This window comes from Cervus elaphus, chromosome 16 (assembly GCF_910594005.1).
Source record: "Cervus elaphus chromosome 16, mCerEla1.1, whole genome shotgun sequence".
In the NCBI taxonomy this organism is placed as follows: domain Eukaryota; kingdom Metazoa; phylum Chordata; class Mammalia; order Artiodactyla; family Cervidae; genus Cervus; species Cervus elaphus.
This window is the reverse complement of record NC_057830.1, coordinates 15,413,976-15,439,235: the sequence shown is the minus strand read 5'-3', so window position 1 is coordinate 15,439,235 and position 25,260 is coordinate 15,413,976. Positions and strand designations below refer to the sequence as shown.

The following is a 25,260-nucleotide window of genomic DNA, read 5'->3' as shown; positions in this document are numbered from 1 at the left end:
CCCCCCCCCACCACCTCCTCCTCCATCACAGCCTCAGCCGCCGCAGCTACAGTCGCCCCATCAGGTGCCACCCCAGCCCCAGCTGCCCCCGCCGCCTCCCCCGCCGCCCGCACAAGCCCCACCCCTGCACCCCTACAAGTGCACCATGTGTAATTACTCCACCACGACTCTGAAAGGGCTGCGAGTTCATCAGCAGCACAAACACTCTTTCTGCGACAACTTGCCAAAATTCGAGGGGCAGCCCTCAAGCCTGCCGTTGGACAGCGAGACAGACAGCCACCCCTCTTCCAGCAACACTGTGAAGAAAAGTCAGACCTCAATTCTTGGGTTGTCCTCCAAGAACAATTTTGTCGCCAAGGCCTCTAGGAAGCTCGCTAACGACTTTCCGCTCGACTTGTCGCCCGTGAAGAAGAGGACCAGGATTGACGAGATAGCAAGCAACCTGCAGAGCAAAATTAACCAAACAAAACAGCAGGAAGATGCGGTGATCAATGTGGAGGATGACGAGGAGGAAGAAGAGGACAATGAAGTGGAGATCGAGGTGGAGCTGGACAGGGAGGAAGAGCCGCCGGAGCCCGTCCTGGAGGTGCCCACGTCCTTCTCTGCCCAGCAGATCTGGGCGAGAGAGGCCCCTGAGCCCCCGAAGGAGCCCAACTTCAGAACTGTCGCCCATGATTACAATGCCACCAATGGGGCTGAAATAGAGCTCACCCTTTCTGAAGATGAAGAGGATTATTACGGCTCCTCCACCAACATGAAAGATCACCAGGTTTCCAATACTACTCTGCTCAACACCCAGACTCCCATCTACGCAACTGAGCACAATAATGAAAATACCGACTTTAGTGACTCGGGAAGGCTTTATTATTGCAAACACTGTGACTTTAACAACAAATCTGCCCGGAGCGTCAGCACCCACTACCAGCGCATGCACCCATACATTAAGTTCAGCTTCAGGTACATCTTGGACCCCAACGATCACAGTGCAGTGTACCGGTGTCTGGAATGCTACATCGATTACACCAACTTCGAAGACCTGCAGCAGCATTACGGCGAACACCACCCAGAAGCCATGAATGTCCTCAACTTTGACCATTCGGACCTGATCTACCGGTGTCGGTTCTGTTCCTACACGAGCCCGAACGTCCGAAGCCTGATGCCACATTACCAAAGAATGCATCCCACCGTGAAGATTAACAATGCCATGATCTTTTCGAGCTACGTGGTGGAGCAGCAGGAGGGGCTAGGCACGGAATCCCAGACGCTGCGGGAGATCCTGAATTCGGCTCCGAAGAACATGGCCACGTCCACTCCCGTGGCCCGGGGTGGCGGTATGCCAGCTCCGTTCCCCAAAAACACTCCTTCCAAGACCTTTCCTCCAGAATGTGAAAATCAGAAGGACCCCTCGGTCAACACTGTGGTCGTGTACGACTGTGACGTTTGTTCCTTCGCGAGTCCGAACATGCACTCTGTGTTGGTTCATTATCAGAAGAAACACCCAGAAGAAAAGGCTTCCTACTTTAGGATCCAGAAAACCATGCGAATGGTGTCTGTGGACAGGGGCTCTGCCCTTTCTCAGTTATCATTTGAGGTGGGTGCTCCAATGTCTCCCAAAATGTCCACCATGGGTTCCCCACCCCCCCCACAACCCCCGCCACCAGACCTCAGTACTGAGCTTTACTACTGCAAACACTGTTCCTACAGCAATCGGTCAGTTGTGGGAGTCCTTGTCCACTACCAGAAAAGACACCCAGAAATAAAGGTTACTGCCAAATATATCAGACAGGCTCCTCCCACAGCTGCAATGATGAGAGGGCTGGAGGGGCCCCATGGCTCCCCCCGGTCATCCGCCCCCATGCAACAGCTCAACCGGAGCAGCTCCGAGAGAGATGGCCCTCCCGTGGAGAATGAGATGTTTTTTTGCCAGCACTGTGATTACGGGAACCGGACGGTCAAAGGTGTCCTCATTCATTATCAGAAGAAGCACCGAGACTTCAAGGCCAACGCGGACGTGATCCGGCAGCACACGGCCACCATCCGAAGCCTCTGCGACCGCAACCAGAAGAAGCCTGCCAGCTGCGTGCTGGTCTCCCCCTCGGGTGTGGAGCGGGACAAAACAAAATTGCGAGCGCTCAAGTGTAGGCAGTGCTCGTACACCTCCCCCTACTTTTATGCCCTGAGGAAGCACATCAAGAAAGACCACCCAGCCCTGAAGGCCACGGTCACGTCCATCATGCGATGGGCATTTCTAGATGGCTTGATAGAAGCTGGCTACCACTGCGAGTGGTGCATCTATTCCCACACAGAGCCAAGTGGTTTGCTCCTACATTACCAAAGGAGGCACCCCGAGCATTACGTGGATTATACCTACATGGCCACCAAGCTCTGGGCGGGGCCAGACCCGTCCCCTCCCTCTCTCACTATGCCAGCTGAAGCCAAAACGTACAGATGCAGAGACTGTGTTTTCGAAGCCCTCTCCATCTGGGACATCACCAATCACTACCAAGCATTCCACCCTTGGGCCATGAACGGGGACGAGTCGGTGCTGCTGGATATCATCAAGGAGAAAGATGCCGTGGAGAATCCCATGCCTTCCTCTGAAGACCTGGTGGGCCCTTTGAGTTGTGAAAACAGTCTGCCCGGCCCGCTCCCCGAGCAGGAAGGCGAATGCCCCGAGGATGCCAGGCTTTCCCCTGAAAAGACCATTCAGCTTGCCTCAGTTAACCCCGCCATCTCCTCGACCCCATACCAGTGTACCGTGTGTCAGTCTGAATATAACAACCTGCATGGCCTCCTGACCCACTATGGGAAGAAGCACCCAGGCATGAAGGTGAAGGCTGCCGACTTTGCCCAGGACATCGATATCAACCCCGGCGCTGTCTACAAATGCAGGCACTGCCCTTATATCAACACCCGCATCCACGGGGTCCTGACCCATTACCAGAAGCGACATCCGTCCATCAAGGTGACCGCCGAGGACTTCGTGCACGACGTGGAGCAGTCCACCGACATAGCCCAGAACGACGTAGAGGAAACGAGCAGGATCTTCAAGCAAGGGTACGGCGCCTACCGCTGCAAACTGTGTCCCTACACACACGGCACTTTGGAGAAACTCAAGATCCACTATGAGAAGTACCACAACCAGCCGGAATTCGATGTCTTTTCCCAGTCGCCCCCGAAGCTGCCCATGTCCCTCGAGCCGGAGATAACCACTGAAGTGAGCCCCTCCCAGGTATCGGTGACCGAGGACGAGGCAGGAGAGGAGCCCGTGTCCACGTCTCACTTCGCTACCTCGCACCTCGTGTCCCACACTGTGTTCCGGTGCCAGCTCTGCAAGTACTTCTGCTCCACGCGGAAGGGCATCGCCCGGCACTACCGCATCAAACACAACAACGTGCGCGCCCAGCCCGAGGGCAAGAACAACCTCTTCAAGTGCGCCCTGTGTGCCTACACCAACCCCATCCGCAAAGGGCTGGCTGCCCACTACCAGAAGCGCCACGACATCGACGCCTACTATACCCACTGCCTGGCGGCCTCCAGAACCATCAGCGACAAGCCCAACAAGGTGATCATCCCGTCGCCGCCCAAGGATGACTCCCCGCCACTCAGCGAAGAGCTGCGGCGCGCCGTGGAGAAGAAGAAGTGCTCTCTCTGCGCCTTCCAGTCCTTCAGCAAGAAGGGCATCGTGTCCCATTACATGAAGCGCCACCCGGGGGTCTTCCCCAAGAAGCAGCATGCCAGCAAGCTAGGGGGCTACTTCACCGCGGTCTATGCCGACGAGCACGAGAAGCCGATGCTGATGGAAGATTCGGAAGAGAGAGGCGCCTTCGAGAAAGCCGAGGTGGAAGGAAACGAAGGGCAGGACATCGAGTGGCTCCCGTTCCGCTGCATCAAGTGCTTCAAGCTGTCCTTCAGCACGGCCGAGCTGCTGAGCATGCACTACACGGACCACCATAGCCGGGACCTCAAGAGGGACTTCGTCATCCTGGGCGGCGGCCCCCGGCTGCAGGGCCCCGCCTACCAATGCAAGCATTGCGAGAGCAAACTGCAGAGCACCGCCGAGCTGACCTCGCACTTGAACATTCACAATGAGGAATTCCAGAAGCGTGCCAAACGTCAGGAGAGGAGGAAACAGCTTTTGAGCAAGCAGAAATATGCAGATGGTGCTTTTGCAGATTTCAAACAAGAGAGGGTAAGGATATGTTTTGATTTCCCTTCCCCCAGGAGGCCTCTCATCACTGGTGCCCACATGCACTTCTTCGCTGCCAGCCAAACCGCTCCGGGCTTCCTAGTGACTTAGCTTGCCAGAGAGCTCAATAAGTCAATTAAACATTTCGAGCTTGATTATCTCCCCCATTCTCTGCTCACCCTTCTCCACCGCCCCCGGTCCCCCTCCCTGTGGTCCCTCCCAAGGTTCCCCAGGGGAGGGTCGGGTGGTTTTCCTATATTATCTGAGGCCTAGTTCACGACAACCGCTCGCTCTCTTAACCAAGGCAGTTGTGGGCCATCTCTCCTGTCCTTAGTGCTTCTCAGCCATGCCTTGGTTTGCAGTGTCGTCTCCACGAACCAGACATCTCCAGGAGTAGATTTTTGTTTTTCTTTTCTTTTTGGTCAAGAAGTTCACTCATGGCATAGCTCATGCAACGTTTCACCTGCGTAGTTGAACGATGGGTTTGAAAGCCAGATAACTGGGTGGCAGTGATGATGAGGCTTCTGCACCGAGAACTTCTCTCCTCACAAGTCGTCACCTATTGGGGTTCCGGAGACTTTGCGTAGTCGGCAGCGCGCCTCGCCTCTGATGAATTCATCATGTAAAAATGCTCGCATATATCTCCCTTGGTTCTTAACCTGCTAATCTGCTGTAACGTAAAATCTAGTAAGCTGCAAGAATAAATGCCGGCCATTGAGGGAGGGCTCGGAGTACTGATGGCTACCACTGTATTTTACCAGCCTTTTGGTCACTTAGAAGAGGTGCCAAAGATCAAGGAGAGGAAGGTGGTGGGCTACAAGTGTAAATTCTGTGTGGAAGTGCATCCGACGCTCCGAGCCATCTGCAACCACCTCCGCAAGCACGTCCAGTACGGCAGCGTCCCCTCCGTGTCTGCCGCCGTGAAGGTGAGCACTGGGAAGGTCTGGATGAGAAGTCTTGTGTGTGAGCTATTCGCGTTCCTAATCCACGCCGCTGCTCAGAGCCACTCAGGAAAGGGCGTCTCAGACGTGGGCATTCCTGAGTTACACTGGGATCGGTCTGGCTTGTTTTGATTTCTTTACAGGTTGGATCCTCCTCATCTTCCGTGTCTCCACCCGGTTGCATTTCGATCTGGTTCCCCTCCACGCGGATAGTTCGGTGGAAACAGAAGATCCGGGCCTCTGGATACAGGAGGCTTTGGGTCACCTTCCTGTGCTGTGTTTGCGCTTCCAAGTGTTTTGAGCTCTTGAGAGGAGCCCTGTGGCTTCTCTCCCCATCCTCTTCTGCTCCTCTTGCTGCTTGACTTCTTGTCTGTCTTTCTCATCTGGTAATGGTGCAGAGAGCCCAGGAGAATCTGTCTTTTAACTTCTTATTCTGGGTCCTCGGAGGAGCATTAAGAAACGTTACATCTAAAACTGAAAGCCTTCAAGTCACAGTTGGCCCTGTGAGCCCTTTGACCTGATTTGTCTCCCCATCCCCTTTCCCTATATGTTGCTGACAAGCACCTCCCCTCTGCCTCCGACGTGTTATCTGGCCACCTGTTTTGAACATCACAATCTTATTAGTCACTGTTTTAATAACCAAGCCGCCATCCCTGCTTCCTAGGATATTGTTAGCCACTGATCAGTTTTGAGCAGAGAAGTTAGTTCACGGCTCTGCCCTGTCTCTTTGGATACATGAATGTGCTTTTGTCATGGGCCCTTCTCGATCTCGCGTCCTGTTTTGCCATCGTGGCCTGGAGGTAAAGCTTCTGCTTTTCCCATTGAAGACTGGAGCCTTCCTGCTGGCGACATAGCCGTCAGTGGTGCTGGGACAGCAGCGGCCAGGTCCTTGCTCGCCATCGTGGTGTGTCCCAGCCTTGCGTCCCCGAATCGCTCAAGGGAGACAGAGCAGCTCTTCCTGTGTAATCAGTAATCCAAGGAACCACCTCGAAGCACAAGCAACTTAAACCCAGGCTTCTCCTTAATTTTTTGTATTGACTATATAGCAGCCTTCCGTCAAGGGGTGACGTCACCATCTGTGGGCTGGAGATGAGCATGGTGGCAAACAGCTGGATCTTTCAGTTTCCTTCCTCTCCTGAGGGTGTTCCAAGGCTCCTAAATGCCCAAACCATTCTGTTTTTCCTTCTTCCTGCCTTTCTTCCTTTCTCAGAGCCATAACCCTAATCTGCTTTGTACCAGTTTCAGTAGGGTCCCAATTAGAATTTTCTCTGTATGATGGGCGATAAGGGAGTGAACTATCTACAAAAGTGGGAGAGCCCGTCCCTCACATTTCTCAGACAGTAGCAGCCTATGTCCAGATGGTGCCCTCCACCACCACCACTGCATGAGGATGGCATTCGGGTGTGCCCTTCCTCTAGGGGGAGCCAGAGAGGCAGGGGAGGACGCCTTAACAGGAAATGCTGATGAGTTTGGGAGAATGAAGGGAGAGGAGGAGAGGAGGAGAGCTGGGGGCAATGATGATGGATATTTATTTTGTTGGTGGGGCTTGTGTGTGTGTGTGGTTCTCTTAGCAGGAGGCTGAAGACCCTTCCCACTTGTTCCTGGATGGACTGGAAGCAGCCAAAGATGCCCCTGGCGCCCTGGTGGACCGGGTGGATGGTGAACACTGCTTGCTTGATGGAATGTTGGAGGATGAGACCCGGCCGGGGGGATACCATTGTAGTCAATGTGACAGAGTCCTGATGTCCATGCAGGGGCTGCGTTCTCACGAGAGGAGCCACCTGGCCCTGGCCATGTTTACCCGCGAGGACAAGTACAGCTGCCAGTACTGCTCCTTTGTTTCCGCTTTCAGGCACAAGTAAGTGCTTGCCGAGGGCCCCCGTGGTACCCGGGGAGGGCCGTGGCGGGCCCGAGCGGCTGCAGGAGTCTCAAGACCCCTCTCCTGGCCCACGCCCACTGTCGAGCTGGCTGTGTTACCTTGAGCCTCAGTCACCCCATCTGTCAAATGGGGCTGAGAACAGGAGACTGGTCACTTGATGCCAGACTTGGCAAAATCAAGCGTCTTTCAAAAAAACTAGAGTGCAGTTAATTTACAAGTTTGTGTTAGTTTCAAGTGTATAGCAAAATGATTCAGTTACACACACACACACACACACACACACACAAATACGTACACATATTCTTTTTCAGATTCTTTTCCAGTATAGGTTATTAATATAAGATATTGAGTATAGTTCCTTGTGCTAAACAATAGGTCCTTGTTTACATATTTTATATATAATAGTGTATACTTGTTAATCTCCCTACCCACCCCCCCCAACTATCCCCTTTGGTCACCATGTGTTTGCTTTCTGTGTCCATGAATCTATTTCTGTTTTGTAAGTACATTCATTTATATCATTTTTTAATACTCCACATATGAGCAATATCATATGATGTTTTTGTCTGACTTACTTCACTTAGTATGATCATCTCTAGTTGCATCCATTTTGCTGCCAATGTCTTTTTTATAACTGAGTAACAGTCCATTGTATATATATGCCACATTTTCTTTATTCATTTATGTAACAGTGGAAATCTAGGTTGCTTCCGTGTCTTGGCTGTTGTGAATAGTGCTGTTGTGATCATTGGGGTGCATGTATCTTTTCTAATCGGAGTTTTCTAAATTGGGCATTTTAAAAAAATGACGGTTTTGGAGGAATTGCTATGATCTACACCAGGAAAGATCAGAGAGTACATGAGTTTACTGGTGCATCTGTCAAACATTCATCCAGAGCCTAGTCATCATATGAGGAAGTAAGTTTCCATTTGGGAAATTTAAGTGGCTAAGGAGGTGAAATTAGGACTGTTAACCCATGTGACCAAAGAGTCATTGCTTGCCTTTTTTAAAAAAGAAGACCTGGAATGGTAAAGAAGTTTATCGATGCTGGAGAGATGTTTGAAATGTAGGGGGGTTGGCAGAGGGAGCTTTCCACTACTTGGCACAGCTTTGAAATTGCACATTAGGTTTTTGTGTGAGGCCGTTCAGAGTGATGGGAAGAGGGATGGTTCTGAGATGCAACAACCTTTTGTTGCCTTTCTCTCACAACTGTATGAGCGAGAAATATTCAATAACATGTTCTATAGTCTTGGATGAAGGGGGCTGATTGTGAGGCTGACATGCTGTTTATTTTTATCATAATTGAAAATAAATGATGGGCTGTTTGCTTCTTCAAAAAGATAAAGTGCTAGTTAGTGGTTGTTGAAAGGCAAGAAGAGGCGATGCTTCTACCGAGGTTAGGGAGGGTTGCAATGGCTTTTATGATTATACAGGACCTAGTATCTAATCTTCGTCATCAGATTCATGCTCTGGCCTCAAACTAGTGTAGTTCTCACCTGTTCAACACATGTTTGTTGGACAGTGACTCTCTTTTCTGACACACAGAACCTCAGTAAGTTGTTGTGAATAAATGAATATGCTCTGTTGTAAATGCTTTGGGGGGAATATAAACATGAATAGGACATGGTTGGTGGTCTAAAGGAACTCAGGGTCTAGTTGAGTTATAAGTAAAGGAAGCATACAAATGACTTGGCAAAATAACGCACATGTCTTTAAAAAATGTATCAATAAAATGCTACGAAGTTTCAAAGAAGAGAGATGGTACATCCACTTTTGAAGAATCAGGATTTTATGGAACCAGGGAGTTTTTGAGTCAAGTCTTCAAGTGGGAAGGTAGGACTTGAAGAATTTGGAAAGAACACATAGCGTGAAAGAAAGATGAGAGACGAGGGTCCTGAGGAAGAAGGTGATGCTCAGAGGCACTCAGCTGGTGGTCCTGTTGGACTTTTTGGGGTGGCGGGGCACAAGATATGTGGGATCTTAGTTCTCTGACCAGGGATCAAACCCATGCCTCCTGCAGTGGAAGCATGGAGTCTTAACCATTGGATCGCCAGGGAAGTCCTTGGTTGGACTAATTTTTAAGTGATATAGTAGAAGGTAAAGTCTGAATACTTGAGACCCTATTTGGGGTCTTTGAATGGGGAATGCATGCTTTGTAATTTACGTTACTGGTAATGAGTAGACATCTTAATCACTGACATTTGTCAAGCCTCACTGTGTGCCAGTGTGCTACGTACCTTCAAGCATTATCTCATTTTATTCTCAGAACAGCCCTATGAAGTATGGTCCCATTATTATCTCCATTTATGGATAAAGAGAAGTCAGGTCTTTTATCGTAGAGAAGTTGTGTAACTTGCCCAAGGCCACTTGGCTTATGAGTAATAGCTGGTGTTTGATCCCAGGCAGTCTGACTGCATCGCTTGTGCTTTTGAGTTGGGGGGAAAAATGGGGGAGACCAAGTAGGAGCCTCATGATAGATAGCTGAGCCAATGGGTTAGAAGGGAACTTGGGAAACAGTTAAGGGAAGGACGATCTTCATGGCTTGGAAAAATTGACTTCTTGGAGGGGAGACTGGACAGAGTACAGTGCAAATGACATGGAGGTTTCCAGTCCAGTTGACTGACAGCATGGAAGTGCTCTTTCTAAAAACAAGGAAATGAAGAGAATTTGTTTTGGATTAAAAAAAAACAAAACAAAACTGCCTCTTTTGTTTCGGGTTGGTTGAGTTTAAGATAGCTGAAGGACGTCCAGAAGGAGGTGTCCTGAGGCAATGGAAAGTGCTGCTTGGGAGCTTGGGAGAACATTATATATTTAAATGCTAAGAAGTACCGTTCCCATATGAGTCATTTAGAATGGAATCTAGTTCTCTGGGGCACTGATACAAATTAGAACATCTTCCCACACCTTGTTTGGTAGATTTATTATTTTTTTAACAGTAGTAATTATTATGAAATACTGGGAGTTCATTATAATAATTTCTGTATAAGTTGCTTCTGAAAGACTGGTATACAGCAAACATGGTTTTATCAGAAGGCAAGGCCAGCCTTTGGATCATACAGCTTCCCATAAACTTGCCTGCCTTGGGCCTCCATATTTATAAAGACTGTGGAAACAGACAGCCCATCGCAGATAGTTCAGCCACTTTGAAAGCTCCCTGCCCTGCACAGGTGTTCATGGTGGAATTAAGATTTAAGAAGAAAGTCAGCCCTTTTTACATACAAAGTTTCTCTAAATCTCATTTTGTGGGGGAAGATGGGGAATAAGTTCAAGGCCTCTTTGATAGACACTCCTCACTGACTTTGCAGAAAACTAATTTGTCCGTATTTTACCTTTTGTTTTTGGATGTCCTCTTCTACTTTGCAATGCTTTAGAGAAGGGAAAATAAGTCTACCAAGACCTGTCTCCATTGCCATGTCTCTCAATCCAAAAACATTTTTGATTTCTTCCTTCCTTTAGCTTCCCCAGCTCTTGCCAATCTTTTTTTTCCGGTTAAGTGCCATCCTTGGAAAGTAACAAAATTACTTTGAACAGCTTAGAAATGGGATTTCTGGAAAAGGGCAATGAGAAAATGTTGGATGCTGTTTTTAATCCTGTCATTTCCTTTTTTTTTTTTTCTCTTCTCTTCTACATCCAGTTTGGATCGCCATATGCAAACCCACCACGGACACCATAAACCATTCCGATGCAAACTCTGCTCCTTCAAGTCCTCCTACAACAGCCGGCTGAAGACACACATCCTCAAAGCTCATGCTGGTGAGTTGTTGTTCGTTGTACACTAGTTCTCTGAATTTGAAATCCAGTGGTCTTTAGTGAGTGAAATTTTAAGTCTCTTGCTCCATACACATGAGAATAAGTTTTCTTTGAAATCGTCATGAATTCAGTTTTATCTCAATCTAATAAAGAAAAATTAAAGAATGGCCCCAAAGGCAAAATAATACCAAGCCCCATGTCACCCATGTCATAGTTGGTTCATTCAACTAATATGTATCCATTAACAGATTTTTGCTACTCATGGGTTCTGTTTTTTTAAGAGAAATATCTAAATTACCTAGACTTTCTAATGGAAGTGCAAGAATTGGTACATCTACTAAAAGTAATTTCCAACTAAAATAAAGTTATAGTCTTAGAAATGTTGAAAGGGGCAGAGAGAAATCAGGATATCTGAGATTTCTCCTGAGATGCCCTTAGATGCATTTCCATGTCCCAGATAAGAAGAGACCTTGGGGTCCTGAGTGTCCAGGAGCTGTGCTGACCTCTGTTACTCTGTCTTCTCATCGGGCTGGTCTCATGAACATCCCTTAACGACTAGGCTCTGCCCTAAGAAGATGTGATAGTCATCATCTCATTTAATCCTCAAAACAGCCCTAAAGGGTGGATGCTGTTGTCACTCTTCACTCCTCAGGTGAAGCTACAGAGATTCAAAATTGTGTCCTGCTCATGGCCACCCTCGTGACTCAGATGGTAAAGAATCCCCCTGCAATGCAGGAGCCCCGGGTTTGATCCCTGGGTCAGGAAGATTCCCTGGAGAAGGGAATGGTTAGCCACTCCAGTATTCTTGCCTGGAGAATTCCACGGACAGAGGAACCTGGCGGGCTATACAGTCCATGGGGTTGCAAGAGTTGGACACAGCTGAGCGACTGACACTTAACACTTTCTCAGCCACAGAACCCATTCACTGAGAATTTGACTCCAGAACAAAAACCAAACATCCTTGCACTCACATGTTGCTACCTCTCTCTGTTTTGCTCTTCTCTACTTGGCGTATGATGGAGATGCCCACAGATAGCTAATCAGAACTCGGCCGAGAGAGGAAAGAAGCCTGAGTAGGAAAGGCAGTGGCGGGGGGGCCTGGGGGCATTTCCCATGATTCCTCAGTCCTCTGAGAAGCCCGACTACCGCCGCCTCTGGTCCCTCTCAGAGGTGTCCACAGCCCTTGAGGAACTTGCTTCAAACGCAGGGGGAAGTTGGGGAAACAGACAACTTTAGAATAGCTACTGATACTATCGGAGATTCTTCTAGAGATCAAGTCTCCTCCATGAGTTTCCTCAGCTAAGGTATTTAGAATACTAGTTGAATTCTAGTTTATTTTTTACTTTTTTATTGGTGTATAATTGCATTATAGTGTTGCGTTAGTTTCTGCTATACAATGAAGTGAATCAGCCCTATATAAACATAATATCTCTTCCCTTTTGAACCTCCCTTCCACCCCTCCCCACCATGAATTCTGGCTTTAAATTTTTCAGTCAGCTAGAACTTTTCCGTCTCATTTATTAACTTCTGTTGTATGGCTATGAAAACTGCCCAGAACACAAGTCCTTCACTTTGGTCATCTCTTCATCCCCTGTGGCAGAGAAGGCAATGGCATCCCACTCCAGTACTCTTGCCTGGAAAATCCCATGGACAGAGGAGCCTGGTAGGCTGCAGTCCATGGGGTCGCTAAGAGTCAGACACAACTGAGCGACTTCACTTTTACTTTTCATTTTTATGCATTGGAGAAGGAAATGGCAACCCACTCCAGTGTTCTTGCCTGGAGAATCCCAGGGACGGGGGAGCCTGGTGGGCTGCTGTCTCTGGGGTCGCACAGTCTGACACTACTGAAGCGACTTAGCAGCAGCAACAGCATCCCTGTGGAAATAAGACCATCTCTTTGTTATTTCCTGAATGTTGGGTTCTGTTGAACTGTCTTAATGGAGTAAAACTACTGAAGCTTTAAGTTCACAGCAGGTGTCGGGGTGCGGGGGGGTGGTCGGCAGATTAGCTGTATAGGCTCTTTTCTGTTAGTATTTTTAAATCTCCCAGAACATTTTACTAAAGTCCAAGGAGTAAGAGGTTTTGGGGATCAAGCCATTCTTTTCTAACTGGTGTATATTGTAAATTATTCAGCTGGGACACCATCCTCAGAAGTTTCTCCTATAGATCTCGGCCTTGTCAAAAACACTTTACCAGTGGGAGTTGGGTAAGTGATTTGGCCTGTGGGAAGGACTTTAAAATAAAGTGCCACAGGCTACACACTGACTCTAGGGCATTGAGCTGAAGCGTATATTCTTGGAGCTGACCAAGCAGACTGGCTTTCTGTGCTCACTGGTTGGCAAGAAGAAAGCGTCCAGAGAGAGTGGGAGCCATGTTATCTAGTCCTCTGCACACCTTGGACATCTTGGTATCTTGCAACCTTGGTATCTATGACATGGCTCAAGTCAAATCATTTTCCAAAAAGACTCTTGACTTGTCTGTTCTACTCAATAGAGTATTTTATTTTAAAGGGCAAAAAGTAGTGTGTACTAACCAGATACCTGGATTGGAAGTCTCTCTCAAGTTATGCCACTTAGGACCACCCACCAGGGTTCACATAGCCATCTTTGCACTGAAAAATCAAGAAGTGAAATAAGAAGAGCAGTAGTATATAAAATGACAATTATGCTTATTATTTTAATTGTTTATTAAAGTGTTTATTTATTTGGCGGTACCTGGTCTTAGTTGCAGCATGAGGGATCTTTAGTTGCAGCATGTGGGATCTAGTTCTCTGACCGGGGATCAAACTTGGGCCCCACCAGGGAGGTCCCTATATTTATTATGTTAGTAAATATCATTGTTCATGCCCAGCATTATCCTGTAGCTCCCAGGTCATGGTTTGAGGAGCGTGGAATTGACTGATTTCTTGTTTGGGTCCTCTGACTTCTTTGAGCTTCCCTTCTGCTTTGGGCTATAGCATGTTGCATCATTCAAGGTTTTGTGTGGGTCTCTTCAAGGCTTTCTTGGAAATGCACGCTGTGGGGGTCATCAGTTGTAAAAAGGAGGCTGAATGCAGGACTTTGGATGCTGGCCTCGCCTCACGTGAAGCCACTTAGTAATTTTCCACTTAGTAATTAGGTGGCAGGAAGGTAACCATCACAACAGGGTAAAAGCAAGGATGGAAGTTTACTTGATCTTCCTTGCTTTGCTATAGTGAGCAATTTGTCTGTAGCACATTAGCAGCATCGTCCTCAGTTCACATTCACTGGTCCTGTACTCTGGATTTTACATTTTACCTTAAAAATAAATTTAAAAAATACATGTTCGTTAGAGAAAATTTGAAAATAAAAGAAGAAATGTAGTAGCCATTCACAACCTTATTATCTAAAGACCACTGTTATTAATATTTGATAATATTTCCTTTCAACCATTTCCTCTGTAATTTTTTCTCCTAGTTATGATTATAATTTAATGTATTATGCCTTTCTATTTTTCTGAGTATCAGAAGTTTATTTTCCTGTGTATGACCAACTCTTTAAGAATTTATTTTAATGAATAGTAATTTATCAAGAAGATATACCCACATTTACTTAATCATTTCCCTGGGGTTGGAGACTTAGATTGTTTCATCCCTTTTCTAAGCATAAATAATATATATTTCTAAATAGAGATTTCTAAGTACTAAAGGATATTTCCTTAATATAAACTCTCAGAAGTGGAATTACTGAATTTCAGGCCTGAGCTTTCTAAACTTATTGTTGTTAAAAGCAGAATTGCTTTCTGAGTTGATTGTACCAGTGTTTGTCTGTCCAATGAGGTATGCATGCCCATTTTACACCCTGCAGTTCATTTAAAAGCTGGCTTAGGGCAAAAGTAAATCATACTCTCATTTAACTTGATCATAGTGATCTGTGCTGTATTTCAGTGGTATAAAAACAGTTAAAAGGAAAGTACTTTTAGAAAGCAAACTTATGGTTACCAAGGAAAGAGGGGGAATAAATTGGAGATTGGGACTGACATATACACGCTACATATAAGAACCTCCCGGTGTTTAGTGCAGGGAACTCCACTCAGCACTCTGTAATGACCTTTGTGGGAAAAGAGTCTATAAAAGAGTGGATATATGTATAACTGATTCACTCTGCTGTACAACAGAAACACAACATTGTAAATCAACTATATTCCAATGAAAATTATTTTGAATTAAAAAAAAATACTTATTTCTACGTAGGGAAGTGAAAGTCGCTCAGTTGTGTCTGACTCTTTGCGACCCCAAGGACTGTACAGTCCATGGAATTCTCCAGGCCAGAATACTGGAGTGGGTAGCATTTCCTTTCTCCAGGGGATTTTCTCAACCCAGGGGTCAAACCCAGATTTCCCTATTACAGGCAGATTCTTTACCAGTTGAGCCACAAGGGAAGCCCAAGAATATTGTGGTGGGTAGCCTATCCCTTCTCCAGTGGATCTTCCTGACCCAGGAATCAAACCGGGGTCTCCTGCATGGCAGGTGGATTCTTCACCAACTGAGCTATTTCTATTTAAATGCCCTTTATATTGAAAATATAAAATATTTATTTTATAAAAATATAAAATTAAAAATTTTAAAATATATGAGCTACACACAGATGCACACATTTTTATATATGTATACACCTCTGTCATTTAAGAAATCACTTTGACCCATTTCTGTACTGTTGATCAGATAGGGAAATAGAGTTGTGTTCTCAAGTTTGTGAACGGGTCCAAAGAAAACCCCACATATAGGATGTGTGAAATCCAGGAGGCCTAGAGTCAGTCATCAAGGAAGTGAGTTACGAGGATGGCACAATAGTTTGCACCGAGGGACTTGGTGCTGGGAAAGCCACCCATCAACCCTTGGAATAAGAATGAAGTGTATTATTTTCTGTGGATGATGCAAAGGCTGAAATGAAAACGGACACAGTCATTTCTGTTATACAGACAGAGGGAGAGAGATGGGAAGACTTTCTGAGGGAGCTAGCTAGACATTTGATTTCAGGCTCTGCTGGGGAGTCCATTGTAGGCTCCTTCCCATAAACTGAGCATGGGGTGAAGAGGGACCAGGTCACTTGATGCTGGAGGGTTGGGGGGATGTTGTTGCCAAGGGGTTGGTCTGAGAGGGTCCTCAGAGCAGGCAGCTTGAGGCGTGCTCTATGAGTGAATGAACTCACCGCAGTTATTTCCTCCTGTCTCCCCTCCTCCTCCTCTGGCGCCCCCACTGTCTTCCTCCAGGTGAGCACGCCTACAAGTGTTCGTGGTGCTCCTTTTCCACCATGACAATCAGCCAGCTGAAGGAACACTCCCTCAAGGGCCACGGAAAAGCCCTGACCCTCCCCAGGCCGCGGATTGTCAGCCTCCTCTCCTCGCACGCCCACCACGCCTCCCAAAAAGCCACCCCGGCCGAAGAAGTGGAAGATTCCAATGGTAAAACCGGGCTTCGACGCGGGCATCCACCATCGGGGCGGGGGTGGACGGGGATTAACAGCCAGGCCTTCTTTTTAGAAGAAAATCGTATATGAAAACCTGATGGTTCAGGTGAAGGAAGAAACGTGAAAAGGTTGGAACAGTATAGACGTTGGAGGTGGAGGGCGAAGTGAACTCGGTGAGCATCTCTCTGGTTCCGAGACAAGACGTGTCTACACGTATGTGTGTGCAGCTTGTGGAAAGCGCGTGTGTGCTGGGTTCGTGTTGAGTTCTTCCGCGGTGGCTGAGCGCAGGACCGTGAGGAATACTGGGCGTGTTCCTTCGTTTACTTATTGGTATTATTTATTGGTATGTATGCTGTGAAGTGTTTGGGGGTACCAGATGTATACATTAACACAATTCAGAGCGGGGATGGAAAGGGTGAATGGTGGGGATGTGTCATTTCGGAGTCACCTTGTGATTTTTTTTATTTTTTATGGCTGAAGACTGATGAGGAAGCATCAGTTGAAGGGAGGGAGTAACTGCCCCCTTTCGGAGCTTCAGGCTACATCCGGGAAGCCCTGGAGGGAGTCTCCTCATGGGCCGTGTAATCAAAGGTGTACGCCAGAGAGAATGAGAGCGAGATGGCCGGTGTGGGAGAGCCCAGCAAAGCATGGTTGGTTTTGATCAACCCAAGAAACGGAATGGTGTTAATTGCTCACCTCAGATGACTGCAGAGTCACAGGCTTAGGAGAGGAAGAAGTCTGTAGAGTCTTGCTGAGGTGGGAGAGCTAGGAGCTGCTCTCTTCCCTGACCTGGTGTTGAATGCCTTCTTCAGCATCTCTGGTAACCGGTTATCTACCGCCAGCCTGAAACCTTCCCAGGTCAGGGAACGGACTGTTTCCCAAGCAAGGTCTGTCGTTACGTCCTTGGTAGGAGCTTAGTGGGCTGGCAAGAAAGTTCATGGGCTCTTGGGAACAAAGGCTTGGCTTTGAGTCTTACTTCTCTCAATGCCAGTTGTGTTTTCCTGGGCAATCTTAGCTTCCTACGCTCAAAGGTCAAATTGGATGATGATACCTACCCCTTGATGGCCTTGAGAGATTAATGAGAAAAGATATACATTTAATAAGTGGTCATTTTATGCAGCAGTTTACATCCTTGGATTGCAGTTTTGGTCTTTGAGGCCGAAGCATGAATTTGGGCTTGTATTTAATGTAAGGGTTTAAAAAGATAGACTTCTTAGGTTACCTGAAGATCTGACAGCCCCAGCATGCCCACGTGGTCTGACGCTCTGATTAGCAAAAGAGTAAGTGATGAACCTTCATTCACAAGGTCTGAGCAGAGAAAGCTGGGAGGAAAAGGAAAGGTAAGTCCTGGGACTAAAAGTTCCCTTTGTTGAGTTGCAGAATTTAGTGGCCTTTTCTTTGCCAATCAGTAAACACCAGGTTAAACATAGTAGCTCCTTGCTGGTATTCCTATCTTGAAGGACTTCTGTTTAACAGTGAAGGCTTGTTATTACGATGGTGGCTCGTAATGAAGTGAGCACACTTACCTCTTCTGCTGATGTGTGGCAGTTTAGCCTGTGTTGTTTGTTGTTGTTGTTTTCCAGGAAAACTTAGAGTCTCAAAGCTAAGGGCGGCGGGCTTGGGAGATAGGGGCGGGGAACACATGTGAAACACTACAGAAAATGTCCCCTTTGCACCTTGAGCTTCTGTTCCTTGGGAGATATTGGTATATTGCAACAAAGGGAAAAACAGAATTTTATGTACATTGTAAGGTCTTCACATGATAACAAGCATTCACATGATTGTTAATGAGTTGCTTTTATCTGAAATGGAAGCTACGTTTATGGAGCCATTTGGGTGAAATGGGGCTTCCCTGGTGACTCAGGTGGTAAAGAATCTGTCTGTAATGCGGGAGATCTGGGTTCGATCCATGGGTTGAGAAGATGCCCTGAAAAAAGGAAAAGCTACCCACTCCAGTATTCTTGCCTGGAGAATTCCGTGGACTTTGGAGCCTGGTGGGCTACAATCCATGGCATCACAAAGAGTCAGACATGACTAAGCAACTAGTACTTTCACACTTGGGTGAAATAGATCTGTCCAAGCACCATTCCTAGCAAAGGCCTTTCCTGGCACATTTGTCTTCATGTTTTACCTTCTTTTCTCTTTGTCCTCCTCCCTTGGAAGGTGGGTCTTAGTCCCCAGCACATGGACATCCTGCAGACCACTCAGTGCATGGCTCACCTTCCTCTGTGAGCGTGCTGGCTAAGTCACTTCAGTCGTGTCTGACTCTTTGTGACCCTACGGACTGTAGCCCACCAGGCTCCTTTGTCCATTGGATTCTTCAGGCAAGAGTACTGGAATGGGTTGCCAGGCCTCCTCAGGGGATCTTCCCGACTCAGGGATCACACCCGTGTCTCATTATGTTTCCTGCCTTGGCAGGCTGGTTCTTTACCACTAGTGCCACCTGGGAAGCCCTACCTTCCTCTACATAGGCTAAAAAAGAGTCAAGTTCAGTCAACTTTCTGAGCCTGTACTCTCTGCCAGGAGCTGTGTGATGCACAGAAGAATCATAAATTAATACAGTGCCATTCTGACTGCCCAGTTCAGAATCAAATGTTTAGAAGATGTTATCAGCATGGTCTTGAACTAACCGCAGCTCTTAGCCTGAAGCCTCAACTTTTTCAGGGGTGATTTCTGATTCTTGGAAGCTAGACAAGGTTAGGACCTTGGGAGAAGGTTGGTTGCAGAAATATGATGAAATGATGTTGGCTAACTCTCTGTGTAACACAGGTAGTCTATTAGCTACAGGGATATAAGTTGCAGTATTTAAAAGTGTTTTTCTCTTTCTACAGAAGAAAGGATAATGAATGTGAACACTCTGGGTGGCCACTCTAGTGAGGCTTACACAGAACTCATTGGATCTGTGCTGATTTCAATGTATGTAAATAATCTGGATCAGTGGGTCAGGAGTGATTGTTTAAGTGGGATGAACCTAAAGGTTTAAGGTGGGGTAAACAGAAAAAAGGTTTCAAATGGGCTTTTCTCATTAATGGATAATATGGAAAGAAAAATTAACAGTTTGTCCATTCAATCAATATTTTCTTGAATCCTTGCTATGTAGGTGTTGTGTGATTCAAAATGCCCAAGAATGATAGAAGAGGTTGAAAATGGACAGGCTATTTGCTGGGGAACCGATTGGTGGATTCCTAGAAATGGTTACATCTGGGGGACAAAAAAACAGCTGTGGGGCTAGACAGTAGCCTGTAAATCACGCCTTGAATGGTGTTTGAAACTCGCATGTGAAATCCAATTGCACATTTTAATAGGGAGAAGCTGCGGGGCCGCTGGCTCTCAGTTAAGGTTTCCCACACTGCAGATGCCAGGTCGCTCTGAACACAAGAACCAAAAATGTGTTGCAGGCCTGGGGGGAGTAGAGATCCATAAAACCAGGGAAATCACCAGTGTGTCCTTGGCTTTCTGATCCTCTAGTGAGACATGTGAATAAAACGACTTGACATGCTCACTGCTGTTTGCAGTGGTCAAATGTTTGCAGTCTTGAGAGTGAGCCAGTCTTTTCCAGCAGAAGGAAACTGGCTGAACAAGAAGGTTCTTCCTAAGCTGCTTTGCCTCCCAATCCAGAGAGGAGCCCTACAAGGGAGAGAAGGAAGCCCTCCAAGAGAGCGAGGGAAGCCAAGAAGGCAGACGGGAGAAGATGGGGTATGGGAGAGGGGGGCTGATTTCATTCCCACTGCCTGGCCACACACTTGCTCTGGACATAAACAGAACTCTTAGACTCTGGGATGTCAGTCTTGACATGTCTCACCAGCATGTGGTCTCTCTGTGTTCTCCATGATCTGTGGTTGGAAAGAAAAGCAGTGCTGATTCTGTGTGTAAGATAATGGGAAATGACACATAATTGCTATTCTAAACAATGCATTAAGTTGAAATCATAAGGTTGTCAACAAGAGGAAGTGTTCTGCTGTGTTTGTGTTTACTGGGTTCCTTCTGCCATATAAAATAGAGGACTGGGTTGTATCAGGCTTTTTCTTAGATTGCTTTCAGTACAGAAAAACACACATACCCGTATACATATAAAACAAGAGAGAAACTTAGAACGGTGTAGTTTCATGATGAGATTTGTTTAGGTCTGAGGAGTTCCCCGGGGCCTGGGTGGTGGATACATACTTTGAAATTCAGCTCTATCCTTTGTAAGAGGTCAGGCCAGTGGTGACATTCCATCGTTTTCTTCCGTTCAGTTTCTTTCTTCGCTCTGTCCAGTTATGCTGCACAGAATGGCCTGCTTTAGGAAGCAGCTACTGTGGTGCACTTGAAACAAAAATCAGACCCTAAGACCATGTACAAAATACATAAGGTATATGAGAATTAAGATAGTTTTTTAGCCTGTGCCCTAATGGCAACTTAGGGAAAACACCCAGAACTTTTGGCCATGAAAACCTCCTTGTAAGACAGATCTCCATATAGCCCACCCAACAAGAGATGTCTTTGCTAGTATGAATTGGTAGCAAACCATAAGGAGCTTCGTGATTTATTTATTTTTTAATTTTTTTTATAAAGTGAAGGGTTTTCTGTTACAATTTTTCAGTTGGCGTTTCGGTTGTAAACTCTAGAATGATATTTGATCAGCAGCATTTTTTATCAGGGCATCTCTCCTCAAAAAACCACAGGCACTTCTCATGTCGTATCAAAGTCCAAGTTGTCTGCACCGCATAACAAAGTTTACCACTTGGTCACACGTTCTCCATCCTGCATGTTCTCGCCAACAAATCCTTATGTTTGCAACCATCTCTGTACTAACTGCCCCCAGCACCTGAGGTCGTCATTTCCATTTCTGTGCATTCGAAGCAGCTCTGCTGGGAGCTTGGAAGAATTTCCTGTGTGCTTCCGTCTGCCAGTCTCTGACTTTAACTTCTGCTAAAGACTGACATTTACCAGCCATTGGATACTCTGATTACTCATCCACTGATGATCTTCTTGGTGTTCATTTGTACCTGTGGATATGCTTTTGGTTCTCTCCGCTAATTTTCCAGTGGAAATAGTTAGGTAGATGATTATACTGACTTCTTTTAACTGGCTAACGATTTCTTGGAGGCATCATAGTTTGCAATTCAGTTAGTTGTACTGAGTCTCCTAACATGTCTGACAAACTCCACAGAACCAAGCTGTACAAGGGTAAGTTTATTTCATTTGCATTTAAGAGGCAAGTTCAAAAGATAAATGATCCAAAGATGTAACCGTAGGGATTGCTCTAACAGAAACTTTGACGCATCAGTCTGCCAAGAGGAAACAATCTTCCTTGACAAAGAGTATTTTCGACTTTGTTGTTGTTCACTGGATAACAAGACCTTCTGTAGAACTGGGAAACTGCACGTTGAGACAAGTTGTAAGCCTTTCCAGTCCTCAGGAGGAGACAGAAAGAGTGGTGGCGCTGGGGACATTTACCAGCGTAGTCCCCTGGTAGCAGAGCCCCTTAGAGCAAGTACACATAATCATTTGACCCTGGAATGGAGTAGCTTTTTTTCTGTGTCTTTGTCCAAAAGCATACAGTGGTTGCAGTTAAATCCAATTCAGAGAAGCTATAGAGTGAAACTAACCAACAAAACTCATAGATTAGTGAAAAATTTTTATTCTCCTTAAAAATTTTGCCTGCCAGTCTTTTAACATAATATATGAGTTAGAGGAGGCTTGTTTTGCTTGATTTCTACAAGCTATAAATCAAGGATTTGGCAGACTTTTTCTGTAAAGGGCCAGATAGAAAATACTTTCAAGTTTGTGGGCCACAGAGTCTCTGTTAAAACCATTCAACAGTGCCATTGTAATGGGAAAGCAGCCATAGATAATATGCAAACAAATGGACATGGCTGTGTTCCAATAAAACTTTATATGCAAAGGCATGAGCATGGACATGGATTTGCCCTGTGTGCAGTTTGTCACTCACCCCTACAATGGTGAGTGGAAAAAATTATAGCAGAACCCATGAAATTAATCCCATCTTTAATAAATGCCATTATAGACCTTTATATTTAACATATAGGCTATTCCTAGAGGTCACTTAAAATATAACTTGACCTAAATACATTCTTTGTTTCATATATGATATGTAAGACATTAAGTAGAGCTTTAAAATATTAGTGTGTGAATTACACTTAAGCTTAAAAGAAAATCTTCTCTAAGAATTGTATTCAGTCTAGCGCCAAACCATCAATTCATTTAACCTTGACTGCAGCAATACTTGACACTTAAAAATTAAGATCTGAGATGCCTGCTTTTTGAAGAGAAGCTTTTCAGATTTCTAAATAGGTAAGACATAAAATTCAACCTTTAAGAGGATCCAATTAGTTGCTAGGGCATCAGAACCTTCCACACAGGTTCCAGTTGCAATCAGATTTCTCGTGGAGTGAAAGAAGGAAGAGGTGGTTTCTTTAAAAATGACAATAACGGAACAGAGACTCTCCAGTGAATAATTGTGAAGTACCAAGATTTACATCGTTTTTAGCACATGGGATACGAGACATAATTTTAATGGCTTGGCCATAATTTTTAATAGGTTCTGCTGGTCTCAAAATTATCTGGCCAGAGAACACTAACCTTCCATTTTTGACATCTGAATTTCTACATTAAAATGTGATCTCGAGTTTACTTTAATGCTTATTATGAAAAATGGCATTTATCCTATAAAGACCTAAGACATCTGTAAGTCCAGGCGTGCAGAGCGGTATAGGTGATTCCGCATCTTCCGTTTGACATCCAAAAGTCTTTGGTGGTTAAATTATTAGACCTTGCCCCTGTCAGCAAATAGAAAGCCTCCAAAATTATCACTGCCCTAAAGTTGAATATCATGTGATAGACCCTTCCCAAGAAACCCACCTGCCTGAGATTTCTGTGACTTTTTGAATTAGCCACAGTTTCATGTGCCAAGGATGGAAAAAACATTTCAAATGAAAGCTTTCCATGTCCTGGGAACTCAGTCAACTTGCCCATCTCCCTCTTCCCATGCCAAGAAAAACATTTGTTCATCAGAAATACAAGCATATACTACCCAACTCATTCAGAGCTAGTTCCCAGCATCTCTAGAATTTGCTGCATAATTCCACAGCTTACTGTTGGTTGGAGATTACCTTAAGGTCCTCCAGAACCTCAGTGCAGGAAATATCTAAAAGGAAGAAAAATTAATTCTTTGGCAGAAAATACATTCAGTTGTTAGTCAAATCATCTTAAATTATTAATCTCAGTTCTTTTTTGAAAGAAAGAATTTTTCTTTGTCTTATCATTGCCCACTTCGATTTTTTTTCCCCCTGGAACCAGAGCTAAATGTTTTAGTGCAATTATATTGAATGTAAAATCCCTCAAACTCTTTTGAGACTTCTTGTGATTCATAGATCCTCTTCTCTCTTCCAAATTCTGTTCTGCGCTAGAGGATTTTACACAAGTATTGGATCTGGGAGGACGAGTATGTGTGAGCCATGATTCAAGCAGTAGAAATCCTGGGACAGCTTTGCTGGAACAGAGGGTATGTCCTGACCAAGATGGGCATGTGAAAAAGAATGGTTTCTCAGAGCTGAGATGAGAAGATGCCAGAAATAACCTTTTCCAAACAACTATTATTTATCTTCTAAACTATGTGAGTTTTGATTATATGGCCCAGCATGTCCAAATGATGCACATGTTTTTTCATTCATTCATAATCCTAAATAATAATATCCAATAGAAAAATTCCAGTGATGGTACTTAGAAATAGTGAGATAAAGAATGGCCAAAATGATGGGAGAGGTTCAGGTGTGAACAATTCTGCTTGCCTTTTACTGAAGTCAGTCCCTTGCTGTTTTTGCCCAGGAAGGGCCATGTTCCTGCCAGAGGGCTCTTCTACTTTGTAACTAGTTTCAGAGTCATCAGGCTCAACCCAAAGCAGGTGTTTGGCTAAGAGGGCAGGGCCCAGCTAAGGTATTATTTACCTGTTCACTGCTCTTGGAGAAGTCATTCCAGGGCGAGGCTCTCCAGCTCCTTAGGAACAAAGAATATTCTTACATGCCTTGTGTAAGCCACCCTCCTTATGTCATCTTTTGTGTTCGTGTTCTGTAAGCCCTCCAGCAAAGCTCCGTGATCACCACAATGAGCAAGGCGGGACCTTCCTTCTAAACCTTCTCTGTAGTCCTTGATTTTTAGCACTGCTGGTTTTCCACTTCCCACCGCCCCCCCCCCCAACTAGTTTTAAAGTCAACCCTTCTGGTTTTTTATAAGGATTCTGCCTGTCACTTTGTTTTGAAGTGATAAAATTATTACAATTTTTATTCTGCTGATTGCCTTAAATTTGCCATCAGATTTAATATGTCTAATGAGTCAGAGGTACAAATTATTAGCCTTATTTTATAGAGATGGAAACTGAGACCTTGAGGGCTGAAATGATGAGTCCCAAAGTCACAAAACTCATATGTGGTGGACCTTGTCTGAATCCAAAGCTCATGCCCTTAACCTTTGTGCCACTTTATCAAAGACTTGCAGCAGAAACACGTAGCTGTAAATGAGCCAGAGTGATGAAGACACAACTCTTCTTATGTGTCTGGGGGAGCTGGAAGTTTCCAAAGGAAGGTGAGGCCAAATTTTATTGTTAGAGCCTAAGTTAATAGAGACACAGAGGTAAGTTAAAAGAGCAGAATATAATGAATGAGATATTCTGCTTGCAGATTTTATTGACTGTAGCCACGGAGAAGAGGAGAAATTGATAAGTCCTGGAGAGCCTCTTGACAGACGTGGGGGCTCAGGCTGGGCCTTGAAGGGCGAGTAGGAATTTTACAGCCGAATGGAAGTCCATTCTGGTAGGAGGAGTATCAGAAAGCAAGCAAACTTACAAAAGGGGGTCCTGGGACAGCCAGGAGATCAGTCTGGCTAGAGTAGGGGTTTGTAGGGAAGTTGTTGGGTGGGTAATTGGCAAGGTGATGAGAGGTAGAACCAAACTGTAAGGGTAATTAACACCAGGAAGAGGCCTTTGAATTGTTAAGGGACAGGCTAACCAAGGAAGACCAGCATCAAGGTCCTTGTCCCCTTCGAAAGTGGAAGGTACTTTTAAACTATGGGTGCATC

At 45.6% G+C, this 25,260-nt stretch overlaps 1 protein-coding gene across 1 annotated transcript in view; it reads left to right on the top strand.

Annotated features, from left to right (window-relative positions):
• ZNF462 (zinc finger protein 462) overlaps positions 1-25,260 on the top strand; it is a 152,067-nt gene that overhangs the window by 59,422 nt on the left and 67,385 nt on the right. Inside the window, 5 exon segments of the mRNA XM_043870545.1 lie at positions 2-4,192; positions 4,951-5,115; positions 6,885-6,988; positions 10,644-10,762; positions 15,989-16,180. Coding sequence (XP_043726480.1) covers positions 2-4,192; positions 4,951-5,115; positions 6,885-6,988; positions 10,644-10,762; positions 15,989-16,180 — 4,771 coding nt within the window.